This window comes from Gasterosteus aculeatus, chromosome 2 (genome assembly GCF_964276395.1).
Source record: "Gasterosteus aculeatus chromosome 2, fGasAcu3.hap1.1, whole genome shotgun sequence".
Lineage (NCBI taxonomy): Eukaryota > Metazoa > Chordata > Actinopteri > Perciformes > Gasterosteidae > Gasterosteus > Gasterosteus aculeatus.
Window position 1 is genome coordinate 3,862,312 of NC_135689.1, and position 20,018 is coordinate 3,882,329.

A 20,018-nucleotide genomic window follows, 5' to 3' on the forward strand; every position below is an offset into this window, starting at 1 on the left:
CGAGTGGTGAAACAACGTGGAGCGCTCTGGCCGCTGGTCGGGACGCTGAGGTTTGCGCACGCATGTCGTGAGGCCTCTGTGCCGCACAATGTCGCCTCTCTCTCTCACACACACACGCACGCACACACACACGCACACGCACACACCATCTCTCCCTGGTTGTTCCCTGAGTCAGCGCTCTGCCTCAGCTCCAGTTTCTCTACCCTGACCCGCCTCTGCTCGCCAGCCTGCAGGACACTATTAGGACATCACTGCCTGTGTGTGTGTGCGCGCGTGTGTGTGTGTGTGTGTGCGTGCGTGGGTGTGTGCCTTTGTGGGAGAGAGCTACTGTTGCATTTACGTGGTCAGGTCCTTTCACCATCTTATGCAATACGATATTTTTCACTTTGCGAGTAACCCTGGATATTTCTGTCCGCTCCACCGAATCAGCTATTGTACCAGCGCGCCATGAAAGGTGCACGTCTCTCTCTCTTTCCCAAAACACTCCCAAGCGGCTTTGGATGTTAGTAGTAGTGTGTGTGTGTGTGTGTGTGTGTGCGTGCTGGATACTACTACTTCTGCTTACATATCCCCAAAATAGGAAACTGTTGAAGTGTGAAGTAAAACAGAAAAGGACTCTTCAGTAGAGGAGCAACTGACACGAGGTGAGTCACTTTCTCACACACACACACACACTCACACACACACACACGTGCATACAGTATACAAATGCAAATAACGCACACAAATAATTGTGAAACTGCCTCCTGTGAGTGTGCGCGTGTCGAGGCAGGAATCACGGGTTCCTGTCACGCTTTTTGTTGTTTCATTCATTTCCACAAACTACAGCGAAAGATGTCGCGCGTGTGTGTGTGTGTGTGTGTGTGTGGGTCTGGCTTGAGGTGCATCCACACAGCTCCTCTGTGGGCCACCGTAGTATCTGAGAACGTAACATTGGGAACAAGGGAAATGTAAAGGTCAACGAGGGCAATGTGCATTTATTGTCGGAATCTGTTGTGCGTTTGTTGAAGGGGTTTTTCATAGTGAGGCAAAGTCGCACCTCCAGTGTCTTCCAGGGGATTTCTGAAAACAAAAACCAAAAAATACATGGTAAAAATACATGGTGATTGTTTTATGTTGAATGGATCATGCATCTTAATTTTAATTTAAGAGCCACTATCGCACATCGAGGAAGTCGCCCTTTGCCTCACTGTCGTGTAGATTCGTGTAAAACTAGATCTCTCGCCGGGCGCAACCCACGTCGCCGACGGATGCACAGATTCCACCTGATCTCGCCCGACGTGTTTCAACCGGCGACGGCTTTCGTCAGGAAAAGGGGCGAGCAAGACTTCCACGACTATGGGCCCTTTTTCACGGTAAAAACAGGTGATTACGATCAAAATGGCCCCGTTCCATTTAGATGGCGTGTGGCGCGTGCTGCCTCACTGCATGACCGCATGAGTGGCTATTAAACAGAACGGAACCATAATTCATTTAATCATTCACACCTACTCATGCCCTGCTATGACGTGTCAGCTTTTCTCAGCGCGTGTTTTTCCTCAGCCTCGTTTTTTTTTTTCGTGGCACGATTCGAAACGAGATCCCGAAAATGAATGTGTCTCTCTCCACGTCCACGAGGTCCCGCCATGGTCCGTCAGAGGAGACCCGAAAGGACCAACTCAGACCTTTGATCGCTAAACAAACCTTGACTCTGCGAGTAATGTTTTTTGTTTTTTTCTTCTTCTCCCAGTTCTATTTGCATCACTGATTATAGGATGTTGTAGTGTGAATGCAGAAGTGAGAACGGGAGAGAGAGAAGGAGAGAGAGGAAATGATACCAGGGCGTTCAGCCAGTAGCGTGCCTGATGATCACAAGAGCACACACACACACACACACACACACACACACACACATGTTCACACACACTCGCACACAACATGTGATCTCTTGATTAGTGCTGTAGTCACACCCTCCCACTCCTTCTGCTCGTTCGATCACAATCTCCCTCCTCCTCCACGGCTCCAGTCAAACTGAAACTCACACAATGAAAATGCTTGACTTGAAATCAGCGATGACCTTTGTTGAAATGAAGGTGTACGGTGGCTTCTTATAGATGTTTAGTAGAAGTCTTTGTCCTACCGAACCAAAACAAATCTCTCTTTAAGCGTAAAAATGACACGCGTTTGAGGTGACTCGAATTCTTAAGATTGAACGACTTACGACAGTTGATGAAAGAGAATCAAATCCATAACTTTTGCTCTTTTGAGTTTGAATCCTTATGGTTGAATGTACTTAGCGTCAGCTAAATGACACGTAATGTAATGAGGCTTATGAGGCATTCATTAAGCTGCAAATATGGCTTTGAATGTAATAAATATCCATATGTCCACCCATCCATCTGAGGATGCCTGTCAATTATAGGAATATAAGAAAAGATATTTCAAACTTCAAGTGCGAGCACCTTATCTGACTTTCTACTGGATCTCAGTTGAAAGTTCTTCACCCTAACTTGATGAGTTAACAATGAGTACAGACAAAACCAAGCGTGGCAACTATAATGATAATTCTGATGTAATTAATAGTAATAATTATTATTATTATTAATGTGAGTAAGACATGAATGAGGATAATTGGCTGATCCAGCGGGGAGGACTGCGATCGCTGGCAAACAAACAGACGCCGCAGGTCACAGAATCAATACCAGCTTTTGACCTGCAGAGAGATCCCAGCCGTGCAAGCTGCTCATGGCCTGGCTTGGCTTGGCCTGGCTTGGCTTGGCTAGGCGTGGACTGGCCATGACTCAACATGCTTTGCTCACGATGACGAGGGGAAAACAACAGTGAGAGAACTCGCGCCGAAGGTGTGGCATCAAAGTAAATACCTGCCAGATAGAAACTGAGACGTCAATAAGACGACGGTTTGATTCTACTCTGATGAACGCAGACTAATGTAAAGGCGAAACTGCTCAGAAACTGACTGCCAGGTCACTTGTGATGGGAACTGATGCAGCACAGTATCAAGCACATGACATACTGCAATACACACGCACAGAGGACATTCCCATACCCCGAGTGGTTTCACAATAAAATGTGCTTTGTGGTTTTTACGCTGGAGAGAAAAGCACATGATGCCGCAGCATGCAGATCATGACCAAGTGATTAAGAATAAAAGAGAAGTGACTCCTTATGACTGCGGCAGAAATCATCAACGTGCCAAACATCCGACCAGCTGGTGTCACGCTTCACTTGTCAGCGACGTCTCAATGCTCAGTGGCGGCCACCACTCGTCCCCCTCACCTTTTGCCGTCCGCGCGGGGCGGTGCGGCCCCCCCCCCCCCCCCCCCCGGCGGGCCAATAGGGCCCGAGGTGCCGCAGCGAATAGGGCCGGTTCCATTCCGCAGCTCGAGGGAGGTTAATGGGTGAAGCCGCCGGGCCGCGGGCCAAACATGAGCAGCAATGCTAAGGCTGCCACAATGAGCCTGACTGTATTACCACTGAGCTCTGTCTAATTATACACTCCCAGAGAGAGCGAGAGGGGGGGGGGGGGGGGAGGGGGGGGGGGGGCGAGAGGGAGGCGAGAGGGAGGGAGGGAGGCAGGAGGCATATTAGGCAGCGGAAAGGAAAAAAGTTATCAAGTGTCACCGTGTGCCAGAGCGACTTACTCAGAGTGCAGATTGAAGTTGTAAAGGGTGAGATAGGAGGTGTGTGTGTGTGTGTGTGTGTGTGTGTGTGTGTCTGTTAGAGCGACGGCGAGGGAGGAGGAGGGAGGGCGTCGGAGAGATCAAGCGAGCTGGGGAGAGAGAGAGAGAGAGAGAGAGAGCTGAGAGGCGTTTAGAGAGCGAGAAGGAGGAGAGGCAGGAATAGGATGAAGGAAGTGGAGGCTGAGCAGTAGAGAGGAAGGAGACGGAAAACTGGATATTCCTACGCGCCTGCTGCCTACCGGCCCAATGAGTGAACTCTCCGCTACCTGCTACGCAGAGGCACCCGGCGAGGTATGTGACCACACCGCTTCCCCCCTCTGAGCGCGCGCGCGCGTGTGTGTGTGTGTGTGTGTGTATGTATGTGTGTGTGTGTGTGTGTGTGAGAGGGAGGGAGGGAGGGAGGGAGTGCAGGTGTGTTGGCAACTCTGAATGACGGGATAAACACAGTGAGCTGCGTGCGTTTAAATGCCCTGAGGAAACCGCTTCAGGAGTGTCTGTCACTGTCACTCTCCAGAGAGTGAGCTTTGTTAATTACAGGGAGCAAAAATATGTCTGAGGTGTGTGTGTGTGTGTGTGTGTGTGTGTGTGTGTGTGTGTGCGTGTGTGAATGAGCGTATAGCCCTCATGTAAATCGGCACCAGAGTGTGGGAGTGTTTGTGCGTGTGGACGGGCATAACAGAGAGAGTGTGAACAAGAGGGAGAGTGTGACAGATCCACAGTCACAGGAGTGTGTGAGGAAGAAGCAGAGAGAGAGAGAGAGGTGGAGGTTCATCACTCAGCATGACAGCAGATCAGGACTTTCAGAATTAGAGCAGTGGGCTTAAATAGCCCTGGTCCAGAGATAGCCGGGGCCCCTGGAGGAGCCCGCTTAAACTGGTGAGGGTGGGGTCAGTCCAGCAGCAGGGGGGGGCGGGAGACATTTTGGAAAGAGGTGCAAAATGAGGGATGGGCAGAGAGGGGGTGCAGGACTCAAGGTGCAAATGAAAAGTTGGTGTGGGGGGGGTAGGCAGGTGTGCAGCAGGTCTCCGTAACTTCTCACTCCACCGAGAGGACGTGGACCTTCATCACACCTTTACAGAACGTGGTCAAAAGACTGAGTTGGTCTCCTGGTACCAACTCCGCTCGAAGAGAAACATGATTACGACCATGGTTTCTCTACGTATATGTCGACCTCCGTCCTCCTGCCACAGTGATGGGCTGCACCTATAGGAACACTTCACAGGTTGGAAGGGTTTCTGGCTGTAGACGTTCGTCCCCGCTGACTTAATTCACTTATTACAATTACGAGGACGATCTGCGGCAGTGCACAGGAAGTCCTATGACACTTAGAGAGATTGCTTCAAGAAAAATGTTCCATTTAGTGTTTACGTGTGACTCATATGCTAAAGGAGCAGTTTCTCCTTGATTTGGAGGAAGCACTTTGTGGTGTAAGACTGGCAATTTGTGCCAAGGTAAGGCTGTGTCTTCATGCTCTTAGAGCGCAGATCTTTATCAGAGTTTATTCCGTATATATTGTAAGGAATACTTAATAAACCTGCACTTTCGCTTTGAGACTCTGCTATCGTAGAAGCGCCCACATGAACGTGGGTATTTTTCCACCTCTCGCGGGATACAGAAATACAACTCGTGTTCTCCCCTCCCGTGTTTCTTAGAGTACCGTCGGCCTGAAGAGCAGAAGGGGCTCGTGGGAGAAGGTTGAGTGGCTGCTGGCCCTTTAAGAGGTCTATTTTTACAGGGGCACACTCATGCATGGAGCGATGCGCACAGAGAAGCACACGGAGAATATCTGCTCTCTGCCTCGCTTCTCTGAACTCCACACACCACATCCTGCAGGACCAAACCCTCGTGACGATGTGGCCCGCAGTGTAAATCAGTGTGTTCTTTTTAAGTTAATTTTGCGTTTAACTAAAGGAAATCGGGATACAAAACATCTCAGCGTCGACTCAGTGTGTGGGAAGATATCTGGAGAAACAGATGGGTTCATTGGGTCTGAGAATAAAAACAAGGTTGAGTCGTGTACTTTTGGAGAAGGAACCATTTGTGAGTGTATTGCTGAGACATATAATAAATAATATTTAGGGATAAATCCATTTTTGGAAATTACTGTTGCTATATTATTACTTTTAGGGTGTTTGTCACCTGTTTTCCCCAAAGCCAAAATGGGAAAATTACTTTAAAGCTTTTACCTTTCACCCCCCCCAGTTGAAAAGAGTTTGCCCAGGACACGCTGCTTGATCAAAAGACGCCGATCGACGTGTTTGACAAACCAAAACGCTGTTTAACACCATGACGAACAGCGTTACGCCCGTGACCCAACCGGTTTTTCCGCCTACTGCTCCTCGTGCCTGAGAGGGATTCCTAAAACCCGTTCAGCCCTCGGAGGAGCGTGTTTTCGAAGTGTTTCCTCGACACACATCTCAAAGAGGGAAATCATTGGACGCAGACGTTGAAAGGAGAATCAGCCTCTTTCTCTCAAGTCTAAAAGTGACAATGAGTGGGAGCTCGCAGTAACAGTCACCCTTATGCACACTGCACACAAATGTGCCAACATTCCCACATACTTGTTTTGATAGTTATGAGTTATGAAGAAAATCTGAAAACATACATGCCCCCGTCTTACAAACACATAATACACTTAGTTTACTAACACCCACACACTCCTCGAAAGACGACAAAAGAGCACATTTCGGAACATTTTCACACAAACACACGGCCCTGCACTTGGAGGTGTGCACGGCGCTGAACACGCCCACGTCAGAAATATAACTTATACATCCTCGATATCTGGACCTGGAATAATCTTCTCCTTATGCAATCTGCATGTTATGTAATGCATGGTCTGTCATTATCACAGTGCTCCTTTACGGCCTGCTGTGCCTCTCCACCTACAGCCCCACACACACACACGCACGCACACACACACACACACACACACACACACTGCACCTTGCGTCGACAGTCATACACTCTAGCACCCTCACCCGCAGTCGAGTGTGTGCTCTCAAACAGCCAGCCATGAGTGAAAAGGGAGACAGAGAGTGGGAGTCGAGGGGGGGGGGGGGGCTGAAAGTGAAAGAGACAGGGAGGGAAATCTTCAAGAGTGAAGTGTACATTGACGCAGCGACCAGACTTCTGCACGATCACACGGATTTTTTTTGAGGCCTCATGACCCCGAGTACCCTCGTGTTGTTTATCGCCCTCTTCGCCTTCTTCTCACTGCCGGGTCACTGCAGGATGTGTGGTGGATAATCCCTCTCGCTGTCACTCAAAGTCCCACCTGCTGTACGAGCAACCGTGTCATCCTCTCGTAGAACACGGCGGCGGGAGTCGAGTTCGGCAACATTTCCGGAATCCGTGCTGCCGTGACACAAGCTCAGTGCCGTACCTTTTTGAATTCATTGTTTCATTCATTGTCATTGTCATTGTTCATTGGTTCACACATCATTCATTTGACAGCAGTTCTCTGGTAAACAGGAGAGCAACGCTATGGCATTGCCAGGCAGCAGCCTTCAGTTGTGAAAAGTGAGGAAAAGACGAGGCCTAGCCTGCATTCTTCCTAATGGCCATCGGGGGGCGCCTGCTAAAATACGTTTTGTAAACATTGTAAACTTGAGTTTATGGTCTCAATTGCTAGCTTGAAGTCTTCTTCATTATACCATGACGTTCATTTATAACGATTATGGCCCCGTTGAGAGTCAAACGGACCATAAAATGGGAAATGCTTTAGGGCGGGACTACCTTGCGATTGACAGGTCCCTGTCAGCGACGTGTACGGCGGCTCTTCATCACTCCGCCGTTGTCCAAATATGGTCAATTATGTTCGCCATAAAACAAGACAGACAAGACTGCCGATATTGCACAAATCTCTTCAGTCAAGTGGGCCTCCGTGCCAACTGTTGACAGACACACCTGTCAGTGGGGGGAGAGGGGGAATTTCATATGATGCATCTGCATTCAAACGCAAGTGACTCTACTGTGATGATGTGTGTGTGTGTGTGCATATGCAAAGAGGTTTTTTTGTGTTTGCTTCGGACTGTCTTTGGCTGACCTGACCCGCCAACCCTTGTGTACGATCAAGCCAGTGTGCTCTCCTCCTCCTCCACACTTCATCTACAACAGGGGTCAAGAACCTTTCTACCCTGCCACCCACCACTTAACACCCACAGTTGTTCTGCCGGATCGCAGCGGATCAGGCAACCTGCTCCCTCGTACGGACGGACCCGGCATGCACAGACACGACACGGCAGATTGCAAAGTATCGGCTTTGGTGTCCCTGCAGAGAAAGTGTAACATCTGAGACATCCTGTAGCCTACAGCATCAATACTGTCCTGAAAGCCATGTCCTAAGGGCGCGTATTACCTTCCCTGCCCTTGCTCCTGCTTTTGTAATCTTTTGCTGCGTTAAAGTCACTCAAACCATCTTTCTCTAATTGAATTTGACTTCTTTTCAGGGGGTGTATATATTAGCAGAGACTATTAAACAGCAGCTCGATAAAGGTTATCTCTCAAGTGGGACTCTCCCCGGATTTCATTTCGAAACCAAGCGCTAAACCCACTCAATCCTATTTCAATATCGTTCGCAGCAGCCTGTACAACAAACAGCACAGGCCGCGCGCTGAGTAAACAAGTGCAGGGGAGCAGTAGCAATAATGGCAGTGTGAAGCAACGTTGCCCTGAAGGCCGGCGGTGAAAAAGATGATCCAGACAGCATCTACGCAGCCGGTCTAGACAGTGCCGCTGAAAAGGATCGTCCCTGCAGCTTCAGACGAGAGACCTGGCCGTGCCCTCTCGGTGGAGGAGTCACCGCCGCGTGCGAGCATAAAGCCCGCTGACACGCTGCTGTTAAACTGGAGAACCGACAGAACGCTCCAGCTCGACTGTCAGTCGCCGCGGGGACGTTGCCGAAAACAGTGAATGTTTTTGATGAAAAGTAAACCCACCCCGCCCCGGCCCACTCGTCTTTTACATCTCTACCCACATTGAACTTCTCTCTCTCTCTCTCTCTCTCCTGTTCCCTCTCCCCCCAATTTTAAGCCACTGATCCCATAGCGTGAGAGTACTACTCGCATCAAGCGCTTGTGCGCTCATCCTGTCACGAACTAGCGAGAGGGACCGTGCTTTTTTTTTTTTTTTTGCTTTTTTTACTTCACTTTTTTGTGCATTGGATGCCTACAAATTGAAACCCCAGCCATCTCTTTGTGGTTTGAAGGTGTAGCCAGTGCAAACGCCGCAGAAGAGATTGAGACAGGGGAAAAGAGCAAAAATGAAACTCCTCATCAGTAGACACTTAAATGTCAATGAATGACAACAACAAGCACCCGCCTTAGTAAATGTCACCCACGAGATTTGCAGACTACCTGTTTCCACTTGTTCCCGGCTGACCTCTGCGTGCAGTGTTTGCATGTGAGGAAGAAGAGACACACTGCAGCAGCAGTCTGGTCAGGGGAAGAGGAGGGGTTTTCTTCTTCTTCTGACCTGCGTGCAATTAGCCGAGTCATATTTTTAACTGATATTGCGTAAAAGCCAGCTTAAGGAGCCATAGCTGCCCTATTTATACCCAAGGGGCTAACGGCCTGTACCACTTCACAGGGGGATTTCCTCCCAGAACTATACTAAGCCTTTCTTAGCCCGTACCAGTTGGGATTCACGGGGATTAACCCGGCAATACATTACAGCCGTCATCCTCTCACTGCATCACTCATTCTGTACCTCTCTCCTCCAATCGGCTCTGTTCTTGCAATGTGTAGCAACGACACCGGGACAGTGAACTCTGTTTATTTTTGCTACTCTGAACACACACACACACACACACACACACACACGTGGTTGCTCTTGTATCCTTTGACAAAAGACAAAGTGAGCTCGTCTTTTCATGACTGAGCACATTTGTGGGGAGAGTGACTGTGAGGTCGGCCGTTTGCGTGCAGAGCTGCTGGCTCATCCCGTTGAAGAATGGGCCGGGGCCCCCCGGGGGGTGGGGGAGGGGGGGGGCGACCTGGCGCTTTGCCCAATAAGCCATCGCCCGTATCGCCCTGTCCTCTTACCGGCTTAGCCGGGCTCCTTGTGGAGTAAGCCAGCACACACGGCTAGTAGTACTCCCCTCCTCCCCTCGCCACTGCAACTATCTATGTGTGTCCTCTACCAACCAAACCCCCCACCGGCCCCCTTGACCCCCTGTTTTCGGATCTGTTACATTCAGCAACAAATTTCTGCTGCATCAGGCGTCCGTCATAGATTTCCAGCTCAGCCTGAAACGTGATCAGACGTCCCATACGAGGCCACGCAATACGTGGGAAGGAAGAAAAAAAATTGAGTTAAATGTGTTTTAACAGCAATGAAAGGAGCAGAAGTTAAGAAGGTTAAACATTTAGGTTAAGGAGCATGTTTGAATAAAATCTGCTGAGGAGACAATGTCGAACTTAACCTGAAGACAACTTTGACCCATTTTTGCTACTTGACACTTCCAACGCTTTGGTCTGCTAGGTGACTCATCTGACCTTTCTTGTCTAGGCCCGACCCTGTGTGTGTGTGTGTGTGTGTGTGTGTGTGTCACAGAGAGAGAAGAAGTGTGTTGTGATTGACAGCACAGTAGGACTGTGTATCGGCTGTGCTGATTTCTTTGCTCGTGTTGATCTCTGCGTTGGTTCAGTACGCTAAATATTAAAGCGTGTGTGCATAAGTAGCACAACAGTCATTTCTGTATCTGTACATATAGTCATCTCACTATGACTGTATTGTATTGAAATGTATATTGAACCCTGATATAGTTTAAGCAAAATGATATATTGATATAACTGATATTGCCACTAAAGGATGATTTTTCTATTTGTTTTACTACACTATAATTTCCTATTCAAGAAACGTACTTATATATATGAATATTTATATACAGAATATAATAAAAATATGTATAATTAATAAACCGAGTATGATTTCTCACTTGTCACTATATATTTGAATATATTGGTTAGATTTCTTTTCTTTTTTTTTATCTTGTATGGCCGAGTTTTGGAAATTTAAATTTGAATTTCCAACCTACTTAGAGTATTAGGCTAAATATACTCATGTTATAGTGCCAACTTCATTTTTTGATGTTGCCAACTTTGAAATTAATTATCAAGACTGTTTGATCTAAAAGAAATAACTGAAAAAAACAGCCTTAAATATGTTGTTTGTAAACCAGCTTTTTTAATTGTTTGGCCTTTTGTTTCTTTTCATTGCAAATAAATTAATACATTTATGTACAGATTAGGTTTTTTCTTAAAGTATTTATGATGTTTTATTTTGTCATTTATTCATAGCCTAACAATTAAAATTGTTCTTACTTCTATTAACAAAAATAAATTAGATTAAATTTCCATTCAGCATCACATTGTGGATCTTAACTATAAAAAATCTCCCACTATGGTTTAATCTAAACGCAAAACAATCCAAAACTATAAACCAAAGGAGTCGGTACTCTCTAATTGTGATACTTGTAATAAACCCACACAGACACAGCGAATGCCACAGCAGACACGCAGCGCTTATGCCCACACAACCTCGGTGCACAGCATTTACAAACAGCATTCACTTCAAACAAAAGTTACCTTCTCCTAAATGTCACAGGAGACTATCTGGGCGATTGTCACCTCACCCAGAACGTTTCCACGCGGCCTTCGAGCTGATGCGCCTGCGTTCATTCCAGCCCTGATGAGCTCTCTGCTCCTCTATTGAGGTCTGAGAAGTCAGACAAGGTCAACCTCCCAGTTGCCAAACGCTGTTGGACACGAGCACCCTGCTCTGTTTTTTCTGTGTTCGCAAGGTTGTGTTTCATGAATTGCTCATAGAAAAAAGAAAGGAATATTCCTCCTTACAATTCACCACCAGTAATGACTAAATTGCTTCATTAAATCTTATCGCTCCCCGAGCTCCAATTTGCGTTTCCTTTTTATTTATTGCGTTTCTGAGAAGCGAGGTGGGGCCTTGTTCCTTTGCCGGCGGGGGTGACGGCGTTGCCTTTCCAGCTTCGTGTCGTTTGTTGTGTGCTATTGCTTTCCTAAAGCGACGGGTGTCTGGTTTCTTGCCGTGAATGAGCTCAGCCGCTCCGCTCTCACCGATCCGGGCCCCAACGAGCCGCGGAGGAGCCTGCCGACGCACTCCACTCACCCCGGCTGAATCACCCAGGCTAATCATTCAGAGCACTCCCGCCGCGCCACGCGCCCGCGTGAGTGTGTGTTTTCCGTGTGCGCGGGAATGTGAAGTGAACTCGAATTAATTCACAAAAGCTCTTTTAGCAGCACAGGTTCGTCACGAAGGGCTTTGATGAGAACAAAGGACGCAAACTCAGACGAAACTAACGGATGGATGACAAGAAGTTTGCGTGCGCGTGTGAGTGTGCGCTGGATGGATGTGAGGTTTGGTTTTGAGTCACAGGCAGCCAAAGTCTGAGAGTGTGTGTAGGATGATGAGCCTCGTGGCTCAATCCCTCCCTCTGTTTTATGTGCCAACACGTCTTCACAAACACAGATAAACAACCTGTTGATTCATCCACTTGTTTCTTGAATTGAACAGGTCAAAGCAAACCTTTCAGACAGTACAAAGGCAGCATATAGTCCATTTATACAGCCAGTATATAATCTGTACGTGCTGCATCATTGACTGTTTCTATGTGTACATTTTGCGTGTGAAATGTGTGTGTGTGTGTGTGCGTTTGTATCCCTCACAGTGATTAAAGCAAGTGGGCGGCAGCAGCAACTGGTCTGCCTGTGTTGCTCTGCGTAGCAGACATCTTTCTCGCTGCTAGATATTACTCATTTCCTCAGCCCTTTGCACACACACACACACACACACACACACACACACACACACAGTTCAGTCAGTCACATACGCGACCGATAGCAGCCTCTCAGTTCTTTCCCTCGGTTTGTGAGGCTCGCTGGTGTTATTTCATGCATGCAGAGATCAGGGGCAGCATGTAGCCGGAGGCTGCAGATTTCGCCGGGTGTTGTGACTTGTGGCAGCGCTGTTGAGGAGCAGCGTAGCACAGTGAGGAGCTGAGGAGTGGGTTGACCCGCTGGGAGGACTGGAATATGAATGAATGCCAGGACTGGGAGCAGGTCTGCACAGCCCGCACGAAGGTCAGTCTTGAAATTCCTTCACAGCGACACGCTGCAGAAACGAGCTGCCACCTTTCTGTAACTGCTCTTTTGCATTAAAACAAGTGATCATTAGCTGCTTTTCCTTTGTGGACACCAACTCTAAGCTGTCTGTCGATGTTTTGTTTGATAGCAAACCAGGAAGAAAATTACAATGCAATTCTGCTTTTTTTGTGTTGCTTTGCAGTCGTGCGTATGTGGCGCATTTGAAAGTTCCCGAGAAATGCATGTAAAGAAAAGGCGGGATGAGCCGGCGCGGTGCAGACGGATGTCCGAAAAAGTTGAAGAATTTAAGCTTTTTACTTTGCAATGCAAAGCAAACCTTTTTGTTGTTGTTGCTAAAACCAGTTTTAAGCCAAACAAAGAATATGTAATATTATACATAAGATATACTGCACTTAGGTCATAACTACTTTATTACATGAATCAAATGTCCTGATGGGAACTCCCTTGGAAGGAGGGTGGAATATAAATATGTCTGAGACTGATTTTATACATTTAAATGCACTGTATCTCCAGCTGAAGACGTCTGCACAGTGTAGGAGGATTCTTTTCCACGACACTTCTCTGCAAACTCCTCCACACGCACAATTGTGTTCTTTGTTTTCTGCTATTTTTTTTTTTTGGCACGTTTATATTAGGTCTTTCTTGACAGGCTTTTTCATACGGGCTGTTGACATAATGAGGGTGTCGGAGTCATTTGAGGACAAATACCGAAACTTGATATTTGTTGTGAGAAATTAGATTTCTCGACAAGTTAGCGAGCAGCCAAAGCAGAGTGGAGGTGTTATGAAGAGCTTTTGATTATTCTGATATTTGGTGGATTATCTTAGTGCCTGTATTTTTATTAATATAACTACATTTTAGATTGTCTTTTTCTTTTCTATTTAGTCCAGCAGGTACTGACGTTATCCGCTTATGATATTATCCGGTTGTCACAGAATAATAAGATCATACATCAAAATTCATTGATGAAAATCTGATTATTCTTGGATAAATACTGATGGAAAAATGATGTATGGGTTGTGACGGGAATGATTTCCGCTTGTTGATGCCGTCCGAGGGCATTTCATCTCGAGCGTAGCAATTTCTGCTGAACCCCGGAGGTCAACGGTTGTTTTCAGCCCACGTAAGGCCGCGTTATCTTTCAGCTCAGCTGAAAAGACATCAATTAAATCAGACTTGATACGGTTTTACATCACAACAACAGCCGTTTGTTTGTTTTTCGTCCATCACAAACATCTCCCACGTTCTCCTTCACCACACGTCCATGTGATCGTCTGGGACAATTGATTCCCCTCCTCTCATCACCCAGTTTGCAGTTTTCCACTCAGATGCACTAACAGCTTGCTCCACTCCGACACTTATTCTGTTTTTGGAACAAGTCACTTGATGAGCAACAGTTTACCCGCCTCTCCATGGAGTATCCCCACCTAACCTCTCCAACAGAGTGGCTGTGTGTGCGTGTGTGTGTGTGTGTGTGTGTGTGTGTGTGTGTGTGTGTGGGGACACAGTTGCCATGGCGACAGCGCGGCGGATGGTGAGACGGCAGGGAGTTGGTAGGCTGTCGAGACAGACTTGCGGGTGAGTGCGGGGCAGAGTGGCAGCATGGCGCTGTGGTGTCGTAGCAGTCGCAGGAGCGGTGGCGGCGGAGGAGGAGATGGTGGTGGTGGTGGTGATGGTGGTGGTGTTGGTGGTGGTGGTGGTGGTGGAAACAGCTGCGCTGGCGGCTCCTCAAAACGTCGCTCCAAAAGAGCTCATTTAAAACGTTTGGGAAAGAATAAGTGGAGCACCCCCGCACTTCTCACCGAGTGAAAAAAAGACTGCGAAATCACTGACACATTTAAGGACTCGAACACAAACACACGCGGAGACCTAAACAAATAAACACATTCACACGCACTTCTCGCGGGGAGAAAAAGAACAATTACACACGCACACAAAACATGCCACACATAGATGCGCACACACAGACAATCACACACATTTCCACACACCCATGCTGTGACACATAATTATTATGCAAAGACACATATCCTGTATCCACAACAACTGGTGGTAATATCAACAGTGTCTCTGTCAGCTTTTGAGTGGGTGGTGACCAGCCTTGCCTTTCATTGGGGGAGTAAGTACAGCCGCCTGAGGGAGTGTTTGTGTGTCTGCTGCCGTCCGTGTCCGCGTGTGTCTGAAAGAGAAAGGGTGGGGGGCCGCTAGTAGTAAGCTCGTATAGAATATACGGAGAACACCCGGGGGTGTCGTGGGGGTGGTTCATGAAAGTGGTACAGAAACATATCTACATATTCTCATCATCCCGAGAGTCAGAGATGAAAACTCTCCTGAGTGTTTGTGAGAGTGTGTGTGTGTGTGTGTGTGTCTGTGCACTGCCTCTGAACTTCATTGGCTGCAAAATATATTTTTAGTCCACATGTGGGAGTGATGTGTTTGAATGAAACGAGTAAGTCGGGTAGTTTCAGTCCAACCACAGAGCACAGAAGGCAATGACTACCTAGTGCCAGCCTTCAGCGTTAGGAACCTTTTTAAAGTACTGCGTACGATGGAGTCACTGGCTGTTTTCTGGCCATCTGTCTAATGCAGCTGAATGTCGGATTGACAGCTAAATCTTATCTACAGCTGAAGCCAGGACCTGATCGACTGTCCATTTTTTCACGTCCATACTCAATCACTCTTTCTCCTGTTCCCGCCCTTTCTTCTGTTCGCCAGGTGAGTTGTGGTTCAGCACAACGGACTCAACAGTGATCGGACAGTGATGCTGTGTCGCAGCCTTCCCCTCTGCCTGTGCCCCTCGTTCTCCCGTGAGGCCCATGTGACCTAGCCTAAACCCACACACAGGGGGCCCCCCAGTGTCGCTGGAGCCCACCCATGAATCCCAGCCCCGACCGCGGCAAAGAGTGCCTCCCTCCCAAGAAGAGGGAGTCTCGGCAAGGATCGGTAGGACACCACATCCCTCTGGACGAGTTCAAACCCCCCGTGCCGCTCCGGAGTCGGTCCAGCGGAGGAGCAGTTGAGGGGGGCAGGGAGGCTAGTGACCGAGTTCTGCCTCACCCTAACCCCCATCTCCTCCATACTCCTCCACCCCTTCCTGCTCCAGCGCCAGGTTTCCCCCTGCCCCTCCCATGGCACCTGGGCTACTCCCCCTCAGTCTCTCTCCCGCTTTTCCCAGGGCAGGTTGGCGAGAGGAGGGGCTCAGGGTCTTCCCCCTGGAGAGATGATCGTCTCTCTTCACCCCACCACCACTCTAGGTGGCTTAGAGGGGAAGGATCCCTCTTGCCACCTTCCCCATCTTCCTCCTCCACTTCGTCCTTCAAGACTCCCTTCCCGGCCGATTCTCAAGAGATATGGTCCTACAATAACAGCGGCCGGCGGGACAACAGCTCCTCTCTCATCTCCCCATCGTACTTGTACAGCCACCACTCTCTCTACCCTCAAGATCCAAGCTTTGTTGAGCCCCGACACAGAAACCTAGGCAAGAGGCCCAACGGCCTAGATGGGCCCGGCAGCAGGACTGCCTCGACCTCTAGGCCTCTGCTCACAGGAGACTATGGGAACGACAGCAGCAGAACCAGTGCGCACAGCTCCCATACTAACGGTGGACGGAGACCGCAGGAGGATCTAACATCCCGTGTCTATACTGGAGGGCCATTTTTGTCAGACTCTCAAGCTCAGGAAGGCTCTGAGCCACATTCCTCACTGCAGGACAGACATTTGCAGGGTATGGTAAAGACCAGCTTACTTTCCAACAGTCCCCATCCTCTCGGGCCTGTCTCCCGGGCAAGTAGAGGGGGTCTGTTGGACACCCTTGGGGTCACACCAGCTGAAGCGCAGATCTACTACTCCTTGGGGCCGGTGTTCCAACCCTGCCCTCAGGTCCAGCCCTACCCGCTCTACAGCCCCTCAGGAACAGCTCTGTACAATCTGCACAGGGAGCCCGGACTCAGGCAGCACAATTTAAGGAACTCACCCCAATCCCCCCTGGGTCTACCTAACAACCATGACAGGTCGCAGAGAGACCGGGACAGAGACCAAGAAATGGACAGAGAAAGATTCAGAGGTAAGGACAAAGAGAAGCACCTACGACACGACAAAGACCAAGAAAGAGACATTGAATGCGAGAGACGACGGGACAGAGAAAGAGACAGAGGGAGGGAGCTATCTCCTTCCCATCTTCACACCTCACCGCCGGCCCTTCAGCCATCTCCCTCGGCGCTCCTACCTCACTTCACCAAAGGTTCTCTAATCGAGTTGGCCAGCGGTCGATTGAAGCGGGTGGAGGAGCTGCGGACCGAGGACTTCCTGAGGAGCGCAGATACCTCCCCAGAGTTCCACCTCAGCACCTGCACCGTGCTGCTGATTTCCCCCAGTGGTGCACAAGGCTTCAGCCACCTGCAGGTCCACCTCACAGACCGCAACACTCAGGTCAGCTTTCTCTCTCGATATTTGAGTAACTTGAATGACAGATATCTACATTATCATACAATCAGACATAATTTAATTAATACCTACATGATATAGACAAGTGTTAAAGCGAATCGGTCACACTAGAGTCAGATTGTGGTGATGATAATTGTCATTCATGAGACCTCTGGGTTGAGTGTGTAACATCGTTGTGGTTTTGTTTAGGAGTTACTGAAGGTCTTGGTGGAGTATCCGTTCTTTGTGCAAGACCGGGGCTGGTCTTCTTGCTGCCCCCAGAAAACCACTCAGCTGTACGGTCTGACCTGCCGCCAGCTCATTGAGGGGGATGTCTGCCTGGCTCTCACCCCCACACCCCCTGCAACCCCCACCCAAACCCACCGGACACACACGCGCACCGGCTCAAGGGCCCATCGAGCGCAACTCCACCCCTCCAGGGCTGCAGGACAATCCGGTAGCTCGCACAGGGAGGAGATGCCGCCTCCACCTCCTCCTCCCCCTCTTCCTCACCACCCACCTCCTACCGTGCCGGCTCCTCAGCGTGCCGTAGAACCTCCCGCCCGGGAGCAGCCGCGTCCACGCAAACGGCGCTGGTCTGCCCCGGATACCTTTCACTCAACCGGAACTGGTGAAAGCCTCCTGGATTTACCTCATGGCTCCAAGCTAACGAAGCGGCAGTAGAGTCTTGGAAATGCATTCGCAAACATGAATATTTACGCACGCACAAACACACGCGAGCACATACACACCTTTGTTGTCTCTGGTGCACCCACCAAGACAAACAACGAGGAGACCTCAAGGTAGGGCTGCAGGGAAGGAATAAAAAAAAACTATAGAAAACGCAAGTTACGGGTGTCCACACTGCTGCCCAAAATATTAACCTTGTCCATCCTAGTCTGGTCCTAGTTGTATCCTCCTTTCCTTCCCCTTCCTTTCCTTTCCTTTCCTTTACTTAGAGCAGCCCTAAGAGGAGCAGCCACTGAAGGATCTCGAGATGGCTCCTCACAGACACACCGAAGACATTTAGTGAGACAATCAAGCACTTGTCTGTGGTCACTCTGTTTTTGTAATGGTTGTCCCACCCACCTACTTACTGACAGTGTTTTCTGCAGGGTATTGATTTTCAATCAGTGTTATGAATAAACGCTATTGAAGAAGCGCAGAAATGTATGAACAAAAGTTGACTATATATATATATTACATTACAGATGTTATATACAGTAAATATGCTAAACCGATTTAATGCAATCTCTGTCAGTTTCGCAATGCATTTTTTGTTTTTCTTTTCTTGCTTCTGAGCCGAAATCGACACGTCGCTCCGAGCGGGCAAGGTGAATGTACAAGCAACTCTTCGCCTTTTTTTTTTATTATTCTCATTGCTGGGAGTCACTTGAAACAATTGATTGTTCGTCAAGGCATTAGCCTCCAATATGTTCTTAACATTATCTCTGAGAAAGGGAGAACACTAATGAAAACTGCGTAACAGACAATCCCCCCCAAACCTCCCTCCCACACACAAGACGGGTCTGTGCCACATCACCTCGACACTCATGGTGTTTTTCCATTAAAAACTGGATGATGGAAAGAGTAAAAAGTCAGCGTGGCTGAGGAGTAATGGTGCTAATAACACGTTGGAACATGATGCTTTGTGAATACTCTTGACCCCCGTGTACTGCACGCTTCTGTTCCCGTCTCATTTTTTACGTACTGTATTTGTTTGAAGGCAGGGAAAATGATGAAAGTATTTTAAACTCAGATACGGGTATCTCCTCTGATTCAGCACACAATCTCACTTTAGTTTTGTGTTTTTCTTTTTGTATTTTATTTTCAAAAAGAAAACTTTACTTGTTGATTTTTCTTTTTAAATGTTATAGCTACAAAAATGTATATTTTTAAAAAAATGTGAATCTGTTATGATGTTCGCTAGAAATAAAGGAAAAACAGCTTTATAGATTTAATTTGATGTGTGAACTTATTATCTATAAAGTACTATTCACTTGGCATATACCTCTACTTTAGAAGTACACATTACTTCACATTACTACGTTTAAAATGTCAGATTCATATGTGATTTGCAAAATACAACAAATAAAACATAATTCATTGTCATTATATTATTATTATATTAGAAATGAAAGCCACATTTTGCCCACAAAGCACATTTCACTATTCACTGAATGGTGTTAATAGACTATTAACTACTATTATTGGATTATAGTTTTATTTAATAAAAAACTCACACATCAAACATTTCCTGTTGGAAAATGATTTTTTTGGGTTGGTGCAGTTATGGCGTTACAGTTGTTAGTTGGTGTGAAATGGCAAGCAAAAACGCACAAGTAGCAGTTTACTCACATTCACACTGGTGAAATACAGCCTGGCTCGATTACGATAGAAGCATATGAAGCCTAAAATCTGCATTAAATAAACAAGGATCAAATGAATAAACAGGCAGATGAAGCCCAAAAAGAGTGCAGAGAATGAAAAGATTCCCATTTCGTGATAATGTCAAGTTTAGCAGGTCTTCATTTATCACAAATTAAACTCCTGTATCACAAACTCCTGTAAATCAAATATATTTTGGAATGAAGTAAAATGAGTGAATGGGCACAAGATTTGCAGTGTTTTGTACTACATAGAAGTATCCCATTTAGGAGACCAGCATAATCTGGCTTGTTAAAATTGAACGTGTCCAAATTGGAACAAAGTTCAAGGCCCCCCCCCACGGGCTACTCAGCGATACACCCACCAAGCATGAAGCTCTTCGATA

The 20,018-nt window shown here is 47.7% G+C and overlaps 1 protein-coding gene across 3 annotated transcripts; it reads left to right on the forward strand.

The window, feature by feature from the left end:
* The first annotated feature begins 512 nt into the window (after positions 1 to 512).
* Positions 513 to 19,199, forward strand: LOC120828860 (uncharacterized). 3 transcript variants are annotated; one of them, XM_040192517.2, is made up of 3 exons: positions 513 to 644; positions 15,539 to 17,251; positions 17,456 to 19,199. In XM_040192517.2, exons 2-3 carry the CDS (start codon positions 15,698 to 15,700, stop codon positions 17,927 to 17,929), a joined length of 2,028 nt encoding a protein of 675 aa, XP_040048451.2. In that variant the 5' UTR covers positions 513 to 644; positions 15,539 to 15,697; the 3' UTR covers positions 17,930 to 19,199. The 3 variants fall into 3 exon arrangements, with proteins under 3 accessions (XP_040048451.2, XP_077942560.1, XP_040048450.2); XM_078086434.1 differs by lacking the exon at positions 513 to 644 and adding an exon at positions 3,640 to 3,971; XM_040192516.2 differs by lacking the exon at positions 513 to 644 and adding an exon at positions 12,503 to 12,799.
* Positions 19,200 to 20,018: the final 819 nt, after the last annotated feature.

Coding starts and splice junctions, on each gene's coding strand:
- LOC120828860 (XM_040192517.2), top strand. CDS start 15,698: ATGAATCCCAGCCCCGACCGCGGCAAAGAGTGCCTCCCTCCCAAGAAG. Junction 17,252..17,455: donor TCACAGACCGCAACACTCAG/GTCAGCTTTCTC, acceptor GGTTTTGTTTAG/GAGTTACTGAAGGTCTTGGT.